Source organism: Aptenodytes patagonicus, chromosome 12, assembly GCF_965638725.1.
Source record: "Aptenodytes patagonicus chromosome 12, bAptPat1.pri.cur, whole genome shotgun sequence".
NCBI lineage: Eukaryota > Metazoa > Chordata > Aves > Sphenisciformes > Spheniscidae > Aptenodytes > Aptenodytes patagonicus.
The window spans coordinates 12,726,660-12,742,885 of record NC_134960.1 but is presented as its reverse complement, the minus strand read 5'-3'; the positions used below and the strand labels follow the sequence as shown (position 1 = coordinate 12,742,885).

Here is a 16,226-nt window from a genome sequence, read left to right as displayed (position 1 = left end):
GGCTGCCCATGTGCACAGGGCGAGATCCCTGCGTGCTGGTGGGGCTGGGAGCCCCATGGGACGGTGGTGGCGAGGCTGGGGCTGCAGGGCTGGAGGTACGTGGCACCTTTCCCCAGGTTTTAGCGGCACGTGGAGCTGGTGTGGGAGCTCCATCACCGCGAGTCTGCGCCGGCCCCGGCCCCTCCCGGCCTCTCCCGGCCCCATGTGGACCATGAGTTCATGTATGGCCTCCAGCCGACACTGGGGCCCCATTAAGCAGGGGCCAGTTGGCAGTTCAGGAGGGAAACACTCAGCACCGAAGCACCTTCATCCTCCTGCACCAGCCATCAGCCCCCAGCATGTCAAGGAAGGGGGTTGCCTCTGCTCCGGACACTGCTGCCCTGCCCTGAGCCCCTCCGGGCGATACGGCTGTTTGCAGAGCTGTGCTAGGCTCCCTTGGGGCAGTGAAGCCAGCAGCGGAGCGCAGCTCCGAAGGAGGAGGAAGCAGCCACTGCGGGGTCCTCTGCAGCAAGCAATAACTGAGGGAGAGCCGGGGAGCAAGGCAGGGGGCACCAACAGCTTCTCCTCTGGGTTTTCCAAGGTGATATCACTCCCTGGGAGGAGCAAAGGGCTGGTCTCTGGGGTCTTATGCCCTGAGAGGTCCCCTGGCTCATGGGAAGGAGCTCGATCCTGAGCCATGCACAGGCACAGCGGCAGCGGCAGCTGCTGAGCACTCCTGGTGCCTGGGGATGTGCACGCACTGCCCTAGCCTCGGTGAGGACTGGCGGGGCAGGACTTCCACCAGCAACACATCCCGGAGGGGCCAGGAAAGAGAGGGGTCCTACCATCACCGGACTCCCGAGCCTGGGAGCTGGGGAGAGCCCCATAGCCAGGACCAGGGCCCCTCTGCCATCGTGCCAGGCTTTGGACAGGGACAGTGGAGTGCTTGGCGTCCCTCCTGCTCCCCCCAGACTTACGCACCACCTCAGCACCGAAGCCCCTGCTACAGGAGCCTAACGTCCCTGCAGCACCTCTGTGTCCCCCCTGGGACATCCTTCCTACGCTGAGGCCAAGGCCGGCCACCAGCCCCCTCCTCCCACTAGCCCCGCGCCCCTGCAAACCAAGTGGCCACCAGCCCGGCACAGCTCTGGATGGCTGCAGGCATCTCTGGAGGGTCAGGGCTGGAAACAAAGCCCTGCTGCCTGTGGCTGACAGGGAGATGGGTGCTCAGAGTCATCCAGCTCACCTGGGGGAGGTGAAAGAAAGCAAGCTGGCAAAGCCAGCTCTGAACCAGCTGGACTGGTTTTGCTCAGCTGCTGGAGAAACACCCACTGCTGGAAAGAGGGAGCGTGGGCAAGTCACTCTGGGAGTTAAAGAGGTGAGGAGGAGAGGCAGTGGCTGGCCAGGCTGCTGCGGAGCACCCAGCCACGTCAGCTGGCTCTGGGGACGGCACCCCGAGGTGTGAGTGGGGGGACAGTGGGGAGCAACACCAGTGTGGAGGAGTTGTACCAGCAACAGGGTTCAGCCGAGGGAGGGGGCGAGTCACCCGGGAGGTTGCTGCCCTGCCAGCTGCAGTAAAGGAGAAGCAAGGAACCGGGCTGTGCTTTTTGCACCACTACACACACACACACACTCACATGCGCACACTCACATCTCCCTCCACCCCAGGCACCCTGCAGCAGTGAACACCGCGGCCAGGCCATCACAAAATAGGCAAATGTAGGAACTGCCATGTGCTCAGTCCTGCTCCCTACTCTGCAATGGGGACCGCAGGGCTGGCAGGCCAGCACTACCCGGTGGGGGTGAGGACAAGACATGGGAAAGCAGCTGCCAGCACAGCCCCTGGGGATGCTCAGCACCTGCCAGGAGAGCAGGGACTGGAGTGGCAGTGCCTGAACCTGCCGGCAGCACGCCCAAACCTGGAGGAGAGAGGCAGCTGGTGTCTTTCAAGGAGCCAGAGCCACCATCGAGGTACGTGGCCAGGAATATGAAGGACTTCCCTGGGGCTGCTGGCAGCAGACTGGGGGAAAAAAAAACCAAAACTGCTTGTTTCAATCCCTGCACACACACAGATTCAGTGGCACCGTGGCAGGACAAGCCTTGATCTTGCCACGTCCCAGGAGCAGCCAGCTCCCAGCAGGTCTGCCTGCAGTCACTGGGGCGCGGGGCCGAGCCCGGGCTAGGCTGGGTGTGTGAAGGGAACTGCACAGAGCACAACCCTGCTGCATGCCGCCCCACAGCAGGGGCATCCCCCTCCCTCCGCTGCAGATAAGCCTTGGTGCACGGCACAGAGCTAGGACAGCATGTGTGGCACGTCCCCTGGACACGCTGAGGCTCCTCCCTGGGCACAGAGCCCTCCCACGCCACTTCTGACCCCCGTACCCCTCGCTGTGTCGGGCACCCCGTGCCCGCGGGTACCGAGCTCATCCCCATCCCGTGCCCTGGGAGCCTGACAGCCTCCCCGGGAGCCGGCACGGAGCCGGCATCTCCCGTCCCCTGCTGTCCCCTCTCCCCTCCACACGGCCGCGCAGCCCCTGCTCTCAGTGGGCTGGCTTTGAGTGAAGCACAACTAACTGCTGCCATTAAACAAACCCTATAATTAGAAACCAGGTTTCCTAAATGAAGTGAAAAATGTAACGTTAGCCTCTGTTTGTTCACTGGATGCTGCTCTCTTGTTCCATGACCCAGAGGGGTCGTGCCCTGTGGTTTCTGAGAAGCCTTAATAAGGTAATGTTTAGGAGGTTACTATCTTTACAACTCTTGTCTTATTACAACTCCATAAGAAAAACATTTGGGGCAAAGCAGGATTCCTTGGCGTGGGTTTGTTTTTGTTACTCCTTCACTAAGATGCTGCCCAGCGATCCCTCCTCGTGGCAGATTCAGTTTCAGTATCTCCACAAAAGTGATTTTTTTTCCCACCCCCCCACCGACCTCCAGCCCCCTCAGCTGGGCATGAGGGCCCGGGTGGTCCCAGGTGGCCGGGACAGCCCCGCTCCCGTCCCAGGCAGGCGGTGAGGGGACCGCTGGCTGCCGGCCGTGCACGGGGCGATGCCGCGGGGCAGCTATGGAGAGGGAGCCCCCAGGCAGGCTCTGTGGGGCTGCTCCCACCTTCCCAAGAGCCCAGGGAGCGATAAGAGAAACCCCTCTCCCACAAGCCCTGCTAACATCCAAACACACCAAATTTACAGCCTTTTCATCTGCTGCCCGACATCAGAGGAGGCTGCTGGGGGGCAGGCAGGCGTTTCTCAGCCCGTATATTATTACACCCGAGAGCAGGCAGCCCCTGCCTCCCTCGCCCCCATGCATGCACCGTCTCCATTGTGGGGGCAGGACAGCGTGATTAATGGGCGAGCTGGGCTGGAGCAGCTCTGAAGGTGACCTTCAGGACTGGCCTGTGCTGCTTTGTAAATCCATTCCCTCCACAGACTGCTAAAACAGCAGCACGTACGAGCAGGGGATGGGGACCAGGGCAGGAGAATTTCCACCCTGACTTCAAACCACCAGTTCCCATCTGGTGATGACTCCCCAGGAGCTAAGGGGTCCCTGCATGTGCTGCAGTGGCCCTGTGCCCAGGGCCGCAGGGAGAGGAGGTTTGACTTCAGCAATCAGTGTCACCGCCGAGCTTTCCGTTTACTTCCACCCTTTGCCTTGCCCTGGGAAACTGGGAACTTGGATGCCTGCCGGCAAGCAAAAGCCACCAAAGCCCTAAAAATAAGAGGCTTTCTCCTCGCAGACCCGGAGGGCATCACTGCCCTGCAAGCATGTCCCTGGGAGCTCCCTCCGGCCCCGTGGCCTTGCAGGGAAGGCAGCGGGGACAGCTCCAGGCTGCTCCGTGTGCCCCGCATGGGGCCAGAGGGCCAGCCCTTCCTGTGGCCAGAAGCTGGAATGCAGAGGGCATCCTGGCAGGACCATGTCTCACCTTTGCAATGCGGCACAAAATGCAGCCACCCCTCCAAGGTGCTCAGGCGTTGGTGTCCGACCAACCATGTTTGCTGGCTTAAGCTGCGGGGGGAAGCAAAATGGAGTTATTTGGAAACCCAGCATTGCCTGCCCGTGCTCTGCGCTGGCGGGCAGTGGGGTGCAGCCAGTATGGGCTGAGGCCAGGAGCCCAAAGGGCTGGGGAAGGCAGGAGGGCAAGCATGGGGGACATGGAGCAGGGTGTGGGGCCAGGTGCCCATCAGGCTTGGCAGGCTGAGGGGACTCATGCCCAGGCGGTGCCTCGGCGGTCCCTGCAGCCTCTCTGCCTGGAGGAGGCCCTGGCTCTGCCCTGCTCTGTCCTACGGGGAGCTGGGGCTGCCCCACACAGAGCACCCAGAGGGGTCCCATTGGGACGAGGATCTGTCCCTGCCATGCCCTCACACCAGCCCCTCCCGTCCCCCCCTGCTGCCGCCACGGGGCCAGCCAGACATGGGGCAGCAGGAGCAGGGAGCTGCCGGGGCAGCGGCCTGCACTGCACCGGGCGCTCTGCTGGGCAGGGGCAGAAGGAAGTGGGTGTTTTCAGCACAGGGAGCGGGAGAGCAGGCTTTTTCCATCAGGTGCTTTGTCTCCAGGAGCAGAAAGCAAAAGAAAACAAAAGGCAGGAGAGGAGCGGGGCAGGAGGAACCTGCGCGTCTGGATCGTGTAACCAGCGACGTGCTGTAAACGCTGGGCGGCTGATGGATGTGCCGGCGGGGCCGTGGCAGGATGTGCCGGATGCACACCCTCCCTCCCGCCCTGCCGTCCCGGCGCTGCCGGCAGCCGCTCTCCCAACGCCTCTGGCCCCCCGTGAGCCTCCTGCCCGGGGGTGGGCAGGCTGGGGTGCTGCTGGCCCCATGGCCCCCAGCCCCAAAGGACAGCCCTGCACAGCTCTGGCTCCTGACACCAAAGCCTGGCTGTTGTCTCACGCCTGTGATCCAAAGGGCGTGATTTACAGACAGCCCGGAGCATCACCCAGCTCCCCGCCCGAGGAGGCAGAAGGGCTGCCGAGACAGCTGGATTAGGGCTATATAAATAATACTGTCCTTTGATGCAGAACGCAGGCGCAGTGAGACTCTGGGCTGCCAACAGCTTGTCCAGCCCCTTGTGCAGCCGCCACGGTCACCCCTCTTGCCTGCAGCACCCCGGCACTGCAGGGCAGCTCTGTGGCCGCAGCACCCGCATTGGGCAATGCCCCTTCCTTCCCACGGGAAAACCCTTCCCGCCAGGGTGGGGACCCTGGAGACAGCGCCAGCACTACAGGGGTGCGGGAGGGGATGGGTCCATGTCCCACGACAGCTGCCCGGGGGAGGGCACCCACCCCACTCGATGCCAGCAACGAATTCCTGGCCGCCCTCGCCAGCTGGGCCGTGGCTCTGTGTTTATGCAACGGCAGGAGCCGGCAAAATTAAGCACTTTTTGTTTTTCCCTTTTTTGAGAACAGGGAGTTTTAATTCCCACCAAACAATGTTCTTTTTCCAGCAAGCTTAAAATAAGCCTTTTTGGCCCGGGCGTCTCTGGAGCCACTCACGCACTGAGCAGGCCTTTGTGCAAATATGGATGTGAGCACTGCGCTGCCGGCTCGGCTGGGCGCTACCTGCCGGGGGGCAGCGGGGGGACGCAGGAGGGCCCCGTGCTGGCCCCCTGTGCCAGTGGCCCTGGCCCCAGCCCTCCTCCCCACCGCAGCGCGGGGCTGGCTCTGGCAAGGCCAGCTTGCCGGAGCACGCTTACGTTTGATGAGTGGAAAATGTTGCTCATGCAGAGATAGGAGGTGCCGCGGCCATGTCGGAGCCTCCCGCCGGCCCCAGCTGCCTGGCCAACGGGTGGGTGTGTGCTCAGGTGTGCTGGGGCCTCACAAACCCTGCAGAGGATCCAGGCTCAGGAGCAGCCTGGTGCCCAGAGAAGCAGCCATGCCCTGCAGCGTGGCACCCGCAGTGATGCTGCCCACCGCCCACTGTGGGTGGAGGGGACTGCAGACCCCACGCTAGCGGCTCCCACCCCAGCAGAGACATTCTTGTTTGTGAAAAAAGGCAAAAAGCTATTTTCTGCCAGCATGGGAACTGTGGTTTGATTCCCCCCATTCCCTTATCTGCAGCCCCTGTCGTGTGCTCTGCTACATGCTCCCTGGTCAGCGCATCCCTATCACCGAGCACGGCATGACAACCCTGCATCCCTCTACCCAGGAGCTCAGGCTTGGCTTGGGGGCATGGCAGCCGGTTCCATGATGGTTACCCTGGGAAATATGCACCTGGGTTTACTTGGGGCAGGCAGAGCCTACCTTCATGGCCCCTCCTGTCTTGTTTGGGGCCCTGTTCCCACTCTCCAGGCTCTGCTTTCCACCCAAGTTTCCCGTGGCAGTGGGGCAATGCAGTGGGAAGGTAGCAGGGATGAGCACGTACAACAAAACCCGAAAGCACGTCCCTTCTCCCCTCCGGGTAACCCACTCCCAGGGGAGCCGTGTGGGGGTTTCCAGCCCTTCCCGGCCACCCACTCCCTCGCCTCCCGCCACGGGGCTGACCCCAGCACACACTGCTCCTGCAGGGGTGGCACCATGGCTGGCACGGGCACACACAGACGGCCAGCTGCGCCGTCCCAGCCGGGCAGGCATGGGCTGGCCACAACCCAACCGTCCGTGCACCCCGGCCTCTTCCCTCATGCGAGGCCGGTGGGGAAAAGCCGCCCACACCCGCCCCTGCCTCCCCCAGTTTATCAAATTTGGCCATGTCTGAAAAGCCCTGGTTTCCTTTTCACCAAAAAAGATCAAAACTGGGTAATTGGCTGCTGGCGCGGATGCCTCTGAGCCTCTCTCATGTGTAAACAGCATTGCCGAGTGCTGACACAACGCAGGCGGCCGCGGCACATGCAGGCAGCCAGCACCCTCTGGGCGCCCCGGGCCCAGGGCTGCTCACTGGCCCTTCTCCGGGGGATCACGGAATAGGTGGTGAAATCTCTAGGGTGCAGGCAGGGGCTGGCTCAGCACCCCAGAAAAGGCTGGTGGCGGAGGGCCGGGCGCTGCTGTACTGCCCAGCGCAGCAAATGCAGGTGGCTGCAGAGCCCCTGCTATGGCCAGGTCCCCTCTGCCAGGTCCCCGAGGTGACAAAAGGGACACGCTGTGCTCAGTGCACAGCATCAGACCTCACCCAAGAGGATGGAAAAGCCCCCAAAACACTGTGCTGAGGCTGTCCTTGGGGATGTTAACGTGGGCTGGGGCTCCCCTGCGGGTGGGAGCAGCTGGGCTGTGTTCCCTGCTGCATCCTGGGGATGACGGGGCTGGGAGGAGGAGAGAGGGCACTGTGAGTTGAGGGGTGCAGTGAGTTTTACCCCATTTGCGGGGTTTTCTACAGGCCCAGTTCACGGATTGGGAAAAGGAGATGGAAATTTCCCACCGCCCTACAAAGCACAAGGGTCTTCAAACCCCTGGGGATGTACGGTGAGTTGGGAGGCAGAGGGAAACTCAACATCTAGTGCTGCCACAAAAGCTAGCAGTGCTGGGGAGGGAGCAGGGGGGTAAAGGGGAGGCAGAAGACACCAGAGAGGGGTGGAGCAGCCCCCTCAGCGCGGCCCGGCCTCCGGGGGCAGCAGCCCTAACGATGTAAAGGGCCCCTCCAAAGGAGCAGGGCAGACCCTGCTCTCAGTGAGCGTGGGGAACAGCACCGGGCACCCCCGCCTCCCGCGGCCGGCTGGGGCGGGCAGGGGAGGAGGGCTGCAGGGAGGGATGGAGGGAGGGATGGAGCGGAGGAGGGACGGAGCGGAGGAGGGGAGGGGAAAGGACGGAGGGCTGGGGGTGCGGTTGGGTGGAGGACAGCACCATCGTGTGGCACAGCGGCTGCCTGGCCGTAGGGACGGGGACAGCCCAGGGCAGGGGGGCTGCAATGCCGGGCTGCTGCAGCCCCCGGCCCGCGCCCAGGGCCAGCCCCCTCCCGAGAGAGGCCCCTTCTGCCCCCGTCCCTGGGATGGGGCATCGCAGCCGGCATCCCCCGTGCCTCAGTTTCCCCCACCGCAGCACCCTGCATCCCAATGCTTGGCACCGGGAAGCCAGAGCAGGACGGCATGGGGGGGGGGGGGGAGCACCCCGCCACAGGGGTGTCCCACAGGGACAGCAGGACAGCCCCAGGCTACCCGCACATCTTGCTGCCAGCGCAGGATGCAGCCCACCCCCGGTCCTCCCGCAAGTCCCTGCTCCCCCAACCCAGCAGCCATGTCCCCCCCGGCCCCGGCAGGGCTGTGACCACGCTGGTGGCACCACCGGAGCCCACACCCCCTCCCCAGGGCAGGTTATTGCCCAGCGAGCCCCTCCGGGCTGCCCGGTCCGGAGGGACCCGCCACCGGCCACAACCACAGCCGCAGGTGGAGCCAGTGCCCGGGGAGGTGGCGGGTGGCTGAGTCCCAGACCACGCTGGCCCCCCGCCCTGCCGGCACCGAGGCTCCCTGGCACCTTGGGGACCGGACACACCTCCGGCGGAGTGGAGCCGGGGGCTGAGGCTTTCCCTTTTTAGCTCCCTGCTCGCCAGTGCCAGCCACACTGCAGGACGGCAGCCGGCAGCCCCTCCACAGCGATGGAGCGGGCTCCAAACCTGGTAGGTGACTGCACGGCAGCTCAGGGCTCGCTCCTTGTTTTCTTTCTTTAATATAATTATTTGCACGCTTGTTTATGGGTGGCTACCTGGGTTTGTTTTCATTGGAGATGCATGCTGTGGCCTGCCAGGCCCATCGCTCCCACGCCTGGCATGGCGAGGATGCAACAGCCTCGGAGAGCAAAGCTGTGACAGTCTGACCGGACAGTCCAGCACCCCAGGGGGAAAACAGCCCTGGCCGAGTGGTCCCTGCCCTGGGACACCGCACACCCATAGGAAGGGCTGCAGGAAGGCAGGCGGGACAGCGGGCAGGGTGCGGGGCCGCCTGCGGCTGGCTGCAGGGACACGAATAGCAGGGAGCAGGACTACAGAAAGCAACTTTGTTCGCTGCTGGGCAGCCTGCCGGGTGCCAGCACACGGGAGCTCAGCCCCGCGAGGCCGGAGGGAGAAGGAAAGGAAAAAGCATCTTTCTTTCTCTCTCACTGTCCCCGGAGCACACAGGGAGGGAGAGGAGGGTTTGGATAAAGATCGCATTATTGACTGTCTCATCTCTAAAGCTTCTTTTAAACCAGAGGCTGCCCAGGTACAGCCTGAGCTGAGGGTGCACCCATCCCTCCCAGCATGTAGCCACCTTGGGGTAGAGAAGGAACTGGGCACAGCTCTGGGAGCGTGGGCAGGGGCACTTTGGGCAACACAAATTGCCAGCTGCAACCAAGGCGAGGGGCTTTGCAGTCACGCATATCAGCTGGGGCTCAGGCTAGGGGCTCACCACGACTGCGTACCCACCACCCCTGCAAACTGCCCTCACGTGTGTCTATGGGTCTCGCTCACAGGCCAGTGTTGCCCTTTGGGGATTGCATGTGCCACCCCAAAGTCAATGTGGTCCTGCCATCACCCAGTGTCCCATGGGAGGTGGGAGAGCTCCCCTTCCACGCCAGCCCTGCAGCCTGGGCAGCCACGCACCATCCTCCTTCCTCCTCAGCTTCTCCTCTGCATCTTCACCTTTGCCATGGTCCTGGTCCCTGAAGCGAAGGACCAAAGCAAGGCAGCGAAGGGGAGGAGAAGGGGCCCAGTGCGGCCGCCCACAGCCACCCCTGCCCTGGCCTGGGCCCTGGACGACTCTTACACCTCCATGGCAGACTACGAGCACAGCATCCAGGACATGGTGCGCCAACTGAGGAACAGCTCTGAGCTGGGAGACGCCAAGTGCCAGGTCAACCTGAGGCTCTGGAGGTCCAACCGGAGGAGCTTGTCCCCCTGGGCCTACAGGTGAGCTTGGGGCAGGGACCTCGGGGATATGTATGGTGGCTCTGTGCCAGCCGGCGCTGCGGCGGCCACGACTCCAGCATCATGGGGCTGCAGTAGCTGCTGGGGGGTACGGTGTGACGCAGCGCCCCATTTCACCCCACAGAGGCATTGCCCTGCCCATCCCCAGCCACCCACTGCCCCCCATCTCACCATCTCTCCAGCCTTGTCTTGCTTTCCCTCTCCTCCAGCATAAACCATGATGCAACGCGGATCCCAGCAGACATGCCCGAGGCCCGATGCCTCTGCACCGGCTGCATCAACCCCTTCACCATGCAGGAGGACCGTACCATGGCCAGCATTCCAATCTACAGCCGGCTGCCTGTCCGCCGGCTGCTCTGCCAGGTGCCGGGCGAGGTGGGACACAAGCCCTCTGGGAAGAAGTGTCACAAGAAGTACCAGACGGTCATGGAGACCATCGCTGTGGGCTGCACCTGCATCTTCTGAAGTTGCAGAGCTAACCCCTGCAGTCACGCATGGGCATCTAACCAGCTTGCTCTTGCTTCCCGAGCTTGCCCAGCCCTCTGGGAGAGGGTCACCCGGCTGAGCGTCAGGGTGAAGAGAGCCCTTGCACAAGGTGATGGCAGCTCCAAGAGCTCCCAGAAATTCCCCTGCAGACTCCATCAGCCTCAGTCCAAGCAGCCACTTTGGGGACACCCAGCATGGGGGCAGCCCCTGCAAGTCACCCAGCTATGCAGTCCTGCAGCTGGCCTCACAGCGAGACACCGCCCCAAGCCCCCTCACCTCCAGGGAGGAGCCCAGCAGAGTGGGCTGGGGGAGAGAGGGAGGCAGCTGCCCCCCGGTCCTTCCAGCTGGGCAGGATCACGCCTCCTCCCTCCCCAAAGTCCCTGTTTGCCTTTGTTCTCTCCACCAGTGCAACAGCTCCGGGAGTGCCCGGTCCTCCCCAGCCCTCCCACAAGCTGCTCTGCACTGGGCCAGGCAGCCCAGGGAGCGGGGGAAGTAGAGGGTGGTTTGGGCGGCTTCTGAGGTCCTCAATAAAGCGCATTGCTGGCCCCCATCTGAGCCACCCCCTGCCTCGGCTTGTCGCGCTGCCCCTCCACCCCTGCCCATCCAGGGGTGGGTGCTACTCAGCCTTCTCCCAGCAAGGGTCTTCTGCCCCCCAAAACACAGCTGAGCCCCAGGCTCGGGGAAGCCTGGACACCCCTGGAAACAGGGAGCACCGGGCAGCAGGCACCTCTCCCTGCAAGCTAGGACCTGCAACAGCCCACCCTGTATGCCCATCCCCGGGGTGCCAGGCCAGTGAGCGGGGCTAGGCTCCATGCACGCACAGCACGGGAGAGGCCACGGGACCTCCTGCCTCAAGCAGGGCCAGCCCTGCCACTGAGTTTCCTGGGGGCAAAGCCAGGAAGGTGGGAGAGGCACAGCGGGAGCCAGGCAGCTTGCCAGGGGGCAGGACCCTATTCCTGCCTAGGGCCAGCACCCATCTGCTGCCGATGCCAGCCAGCCTTGTCCTTGAAAACCCCCCTAGGTCCCTCCAAAAAACAGATGCGCAGCGACCTTTTTTTATAGGAAAATGCATAGGCTCCTTCCAGCAGAGCCTGGGGAAGGGAAACAGGGAAACTGAGGCACACGGCACAGACACGCAGCAACACTGGGCAGGGACTGTATTCCTGAAGGTGAAGCACGTTCAAGTCATCTGGGACACAGCCTGTCCCCTCTCCCCCAGCCCCAACCCCCCCAGTGTCCCAAGGCAATAAATACTCCCCAGGCTACTACACGCAGAGGCCCACTGCCTCCCCTGGCCGTCACAGCTCGGTCTTCACCTTGTGCATCAAGTCCTTCTGGTCAATTTTCTCCAGGTCCTGATACCAGCGGTTGTAAGCCAGCAGGGCCACATTTTTGGCCGCCACCGCTATCATCTCCATGGAGCTGGCCACCCACTCCACGCTGCTGAGGTAGAAGAGGTTTTCGTGGAGCACGATGGGCGGGAGGGACTTGGCGGCATCGTAGCGGGGATATGCCTGCCACTCTGTTACCTGCACCGAGTAGTAGGACCTGAAAAGGGTCTTCAGCTGCTGCTTGTCCAGTGGCTGCTGGGAGAGGACTCGCCACACCGCGGCCTCCTGGGGCTGCTTGCGACGGAAAGCTGTTGAGATGTTCACAGGACAGATGTTGTCCATGGCATTAAAGAAGAGGTCGGGGGTGTCAGTGGTGAGGATGCTAGCAAAGGGGAAGAGCTTGGGGTCAGGGAAGCCAAAGTAGGAGGAGTTGAGGTAGCCGTGCACCACGGAGGTGACGGAGGGCTGGAAGGCTCCGGGGAAGTCGGCGATGGGCGGCTCGAAGTTCTCGAAGGTGAAGTTGCTCCTGCTGGGGTGCAGGGGAGTCGTCACAACCACCATGTCGTAGAAAGCTGAGCCCTGGCCTTCACTGCCCTCGTAGTGCACCTGGTACAAAGCTCTCCCCTCTGAAAAGAGATGGTGGACAGCTAGGAGTAGCCCTGAGCCCCAGGTGGTATTGCCCTGGCCCCCTTTTTTCTAGCATGGCCTCCATCCCCTGGTTTTCCAGTACACACCAGTGCTGGACCATAGCATCTGATGGTTATGGATGAGTTGCTGATGCTTTAAGGCAGCGGAAAGAAGATTTTATCAAGCCTATGGGAGAAAGTTTCCAGAGAAGCCCAGCCTAGCCGGGCAAGGAGGACTGGGGCAGCACAGCCCACTCCCCAAACCCCAGCTATCCAGCCCTCCTGCTGTGCTGGATGGGGGAGCAAGCCTGCAACAAGGATGGTGCCATAGAAGAGACCTGAGGGACCTCAGGAGGGAGAGAGGGGAACCTCAGGGCAGAGGTCTGTACTGCAGGGCCCCCACCAGATCAGAGAAAGGGAGGAGATGGTCAGACCCCCAGGCCCTCGCCCAAATGCTTTACCAGGACCAGGACGCTCTCCAGCCTCCCAACGCCCTCTCTTTGCCCCAGCATCCCCATGCTGCCACCACCAACCTCCTACCCTGTAGCACCCAGACCCACAGCACCCAGAGCACACTCTGTGCCCAGGCTCACCCGAGCTGTGCAGAGAGACGCCCGTCACCCTGGCCGGGATGACATTGGCTTTGGTCAGCTTCAGCAGACCTGAACACACCAGCTTGTTGCCTCCTTCCACCGCCCAGGTGCTGCCTTGGGCCCCCGCCAGTGACATGGCTCCTGGGGAGAGGAAGAGGAGGGTGGCTCAAGAGCCTGCCCATGGAGGGGACGCTGGGAAGGAGAGTCAGATGGGGAGGAGAGCGGGTCCCTGGTTTCACCTGCGAAGGCGGGCACCAGCACCGACTGCCCGTAGCTGGAGCGCAGGACGGCCGCAATGACATCATCCACGAAGCGCTGCGTGACGCCCACCTCCAGCAAGGACTCGGCCACTGAGCGCTGCGTCATGTTGACGAAGGTGTCACCCCCCAGCGAGCGCAGCAGCTCCTCCAGGCTGGAGAAGGCATAGCCGTGCGCCTGGTACTTGTAGATCCTGGAGGGGACAGGAGCACAGGGTGCCCGGTGATGCTCCGGTGCCAGGGAAGACCCCCTGCATCCCCCCAGCCCCGCAGGCTCTCCTACCTCATGAACTTCTCCATCACCTCCTCCACCCACATCTGCAGGCGCAGGAAGCTGATGCCATAGTGCCACCAGAGCCGGAAGAGGTTGAGCAGGTACCAGTCGGTCTCCTCCAGGACAAAGTGCTCCCCGCTGAATATGGCGCTCTTCCCTGCCACCTCGCGCCGGTGCTTGAGGCCTGCAGGGAGCAGAGGGGCCCCAGCCCCGCCGGGCTGGCACGCCTCCCTGGGGCTGGCCGGCTGCTGGGAAAGGCCAGCACCAAATGCTGCCGCAGCAGGGATGTGGGCAAAGATGTTCTTGGAAGAGCATCAGGGAGTGTGAGACCCCAGGGCACTGGGACCCCAGCCAGACCCTGTATGTTGGGGCATGCTGTGGAGTTGACATGCTGCTGGCTGGGACAAACTGGTGGGATTTTGTGAGCCCCCTCCCATGCACTAATTCCACCAGGACCCCTCGCCCTGATGCTCTGCTGGGCCGCCCCATCCCTTTCTCTTCCAGGGCCTGACAGGGCTGGGGCACAGGGACGGCAAGGAGGTCACTGCATGCCCGGGGTGCCGGGGTGGACTGGAAGCAGCCCTCCCTACGACCCCATGGTGCAGCCCCCTGCCTCAGGGATGGAGGCCATGCAAGCGCTGGGGTGCCCACACTCACCAAGGATCTTGACGAAGTCCTGCATGTGGAGGCTGAGGGCATGGATGGAGGCTCCCCTGCTCTCGTACTGCTGCTTGTTGACGGTGACGGTGGCCAGCCGGCCACCCACGCCCACCGGCTCGTACACGTCTAGCTGCACCTGCGGCCCGAAGTGCTGCTGCAGGAAGTAGGCGACGGCCGAGCCGCCCAGCCCGGCGCCCACCACGGCTGCCGGCAGAGAGGGGCGAGGGCGGCCGGGTCAGCAGCGCGCCCCGAGAGAGCAGGCGGGCGCCGCTGCCCCCCGGGTTCCCCGGCCGCGGGGAGGGAAGGGGCCAGCGCCGCGAGCGAGGGCGGGGAGGCGGCGGGGACGGCACGGCACGGCGCGGCGCAGGGATGCACGGCAGCACGCCCTGCTCTCGCCGCGGACGGGTGCCGGAGCTCCCCTCGCCTACCCCCGGAGGCAGGCAGGCAGGGAGGAGGCCGGGTGCTGCCGGTACCCGGGATGGGTGCCCCCTCCCCACTCCGTACACCACCACCACCACCCCCCCCCGGCTCCTACCGATGCTGCGCGGCGGGGCGCGGGCGGCGGCGGGCGCGGCCAGGAGGGCGGCGAGGGCCGGCAGGAGCAGCGCGGCGGGCGGCGGGGCCATGGCGCGGACGGCGGCGCGGAGAGCGGGTCCCGGCAGCGCCCGCCCCGGCCCGCCCCTTACGGCAGGCTCGGCCCCCGCGCCCCCCGCGGCCGCCCCGCCCCGCCCGGGCAGCGGCTCGGCCCCAGGCGGGGAGCCCGCTCCTGGCGAGCAGAGGCAGGCCTGCCCCGGCGCTGGAAGCCCTGAGCCAGCGCGTCTGCCGGCGGCAAGGCGAGGAGGAGGAGCAGGGCGAGCGCGGGGAGGGGAGCGGGCTTTGTTCCCGCAGAGCCGGAGGAATGCACGCAGCCTCGCACTGCTCCCCGGCTTCAGGGAAGCGGTACGGGGGCAGCACCAGGCTCACCGGAGAGACAGCAGCGGTACAAAAGCAGGCCTTGTGATAACTTATCTCCCAGCACTCATCCTCGGAGAATGACACTGAGGGTCAGAGGAGACCCTCAACATCCAAAAGTGCTGGCTGCGGCACATGAACAACCCCAAGCACAGCCACAGCGAGGATCCTCAGCGCCCTCTGTTCCTCACACGCCAGCTGCGCATCCACCAGGACACTCGGCAGCACCCTACTCGCAGTCAACCCAGTGGTGAACCAAGGGCCCAAAACCAGGAGGTCCCCCATGGCACCACCTCTCTCCCGCTGCAAGCGTGCTGGGGGCTGCGCCGTAGGGCAGTACTCGGGCCAAGCTGCTGCTGGAGCATGTTTTCCATGTGCTCAGTCTGCACATGGGGCGAAGGCACAGTGCTCAGTACCCAGCTGAGGGGAGCAGGCTGGATCCCATGTGGCTCGTGCATCAGCAAGGGCATTTCAAGCTTTTGCTTGCACTTTCTGCCCTGGGCAAAACAAGGTGCCTGACAAGCAGCCTGTGCCATCGGGATCCTGTCTGCGAGCCTGCTGCTGCTAGGATTACAAAGGATAGCAAAGACCGAGCAAAAACTCTGGAACAGGTAGGACAGGTAATTACAGACCCAGAGCCTGCTGTAGCCCAGGGCTGGCTCCGTACCAAGTAGCAAAATTCAGTTTGAGAATCCATCATCTGAACTTTGTCTCAGCAGAAACGCAACACAAGCACAGCCCCCTTCCTTTCCCCCAGCCAGGAGCCGCTTCAGAGTTCCTGCATGGGGCAGCACGCACAGCCCAGAAACTCGGGCATGAGCATTTTGGGGGGGCACAGACAAAAACTACCATTGCTCAGCTCACCCAAGTCCTTACAACGGGTAGTATCAACCCACCAGCACGGAGAGACAACGTTCCCAAAGCAGCTTAAAACACAGCACACATATCTTTGCAACATGCCACAGGTTTTAACAAGCTCTTACTTAACCAGCCTGATTTCACCATGGCTGTGGGTGACAAGAAATCTGGCTGTACACGCAGCAAGGCTCCTAGGAGCGCGGGTCAGTGCTGCTCCCGATCGCCCCGCAGGAACGGCAGACCATGCCCTGCTTGCAGGTGTTCTGCAATACCGTGCCGTAAGCAAAATGTTCTTCCCCTTGCTCACAAGCTCTGATGCTTTTCTGCAGATGGAGGTGGCTGTGGTTTGAAAACTCCCAACTCTCACTGCTGCTGCAGAGAAAAACCAGCAGAGCC

General features: G+C 63.4%; 2 protein-coding genes across 2 annotated transcripts; one reads left to right on the top strand and one right to left on the bottom strand.

The window, feature by feature from the left end:
- The first annotated feature begins 7,333 nt into the window (after positions 1-7,333).
- Positions 7,334-10,259, top strand: IL17B (interleukin 17B). Its single transcript, XM_076350357.1, has 4 exons — positions 7,334-7,363; positions 8,430-8,510; positions 9,490-9,776; positions 10,004-10,259. Exons 2-4 carry the CDS (start codon positions 8,490-8,492, stop codon positions 10,257-10,259), a joined length of 564 nt encoding a protein of 187 aa, XP_076206472.1. The 5' UTR covers positions 7,334-7,363; positions 8,430-8,489.
- Positions 10,260-11,420: 1,161 nt separating this feature from the next.
- On the bottom strand, positions 11,421-14,647 carry PCYOX1L (prenylcysteine oxidase 1 like). Its single transcript, XM_076349773.1, has 6 exons — positions 14,557-14,647; positions 14,019-14,225; positions 13,371-13,545; positions 13,070-13,281; positions 12,831-12,971; positions 11,421-12,237 (listed from the first exon to the last, which is right to left on the bottom strand). The coding sequence occupies exons 1-6, from the start codon at positions 14,645-14,647 to the stop codon at positions 11,579-11,581; spliced, it is 1,485 nt and encodes a 494-aa protein (XP_076205888.1). The 3' UTR covers positions 11,421-11,578.
- Positions 14,648-16,226: the final 1,579 nt, after the last annotated feature.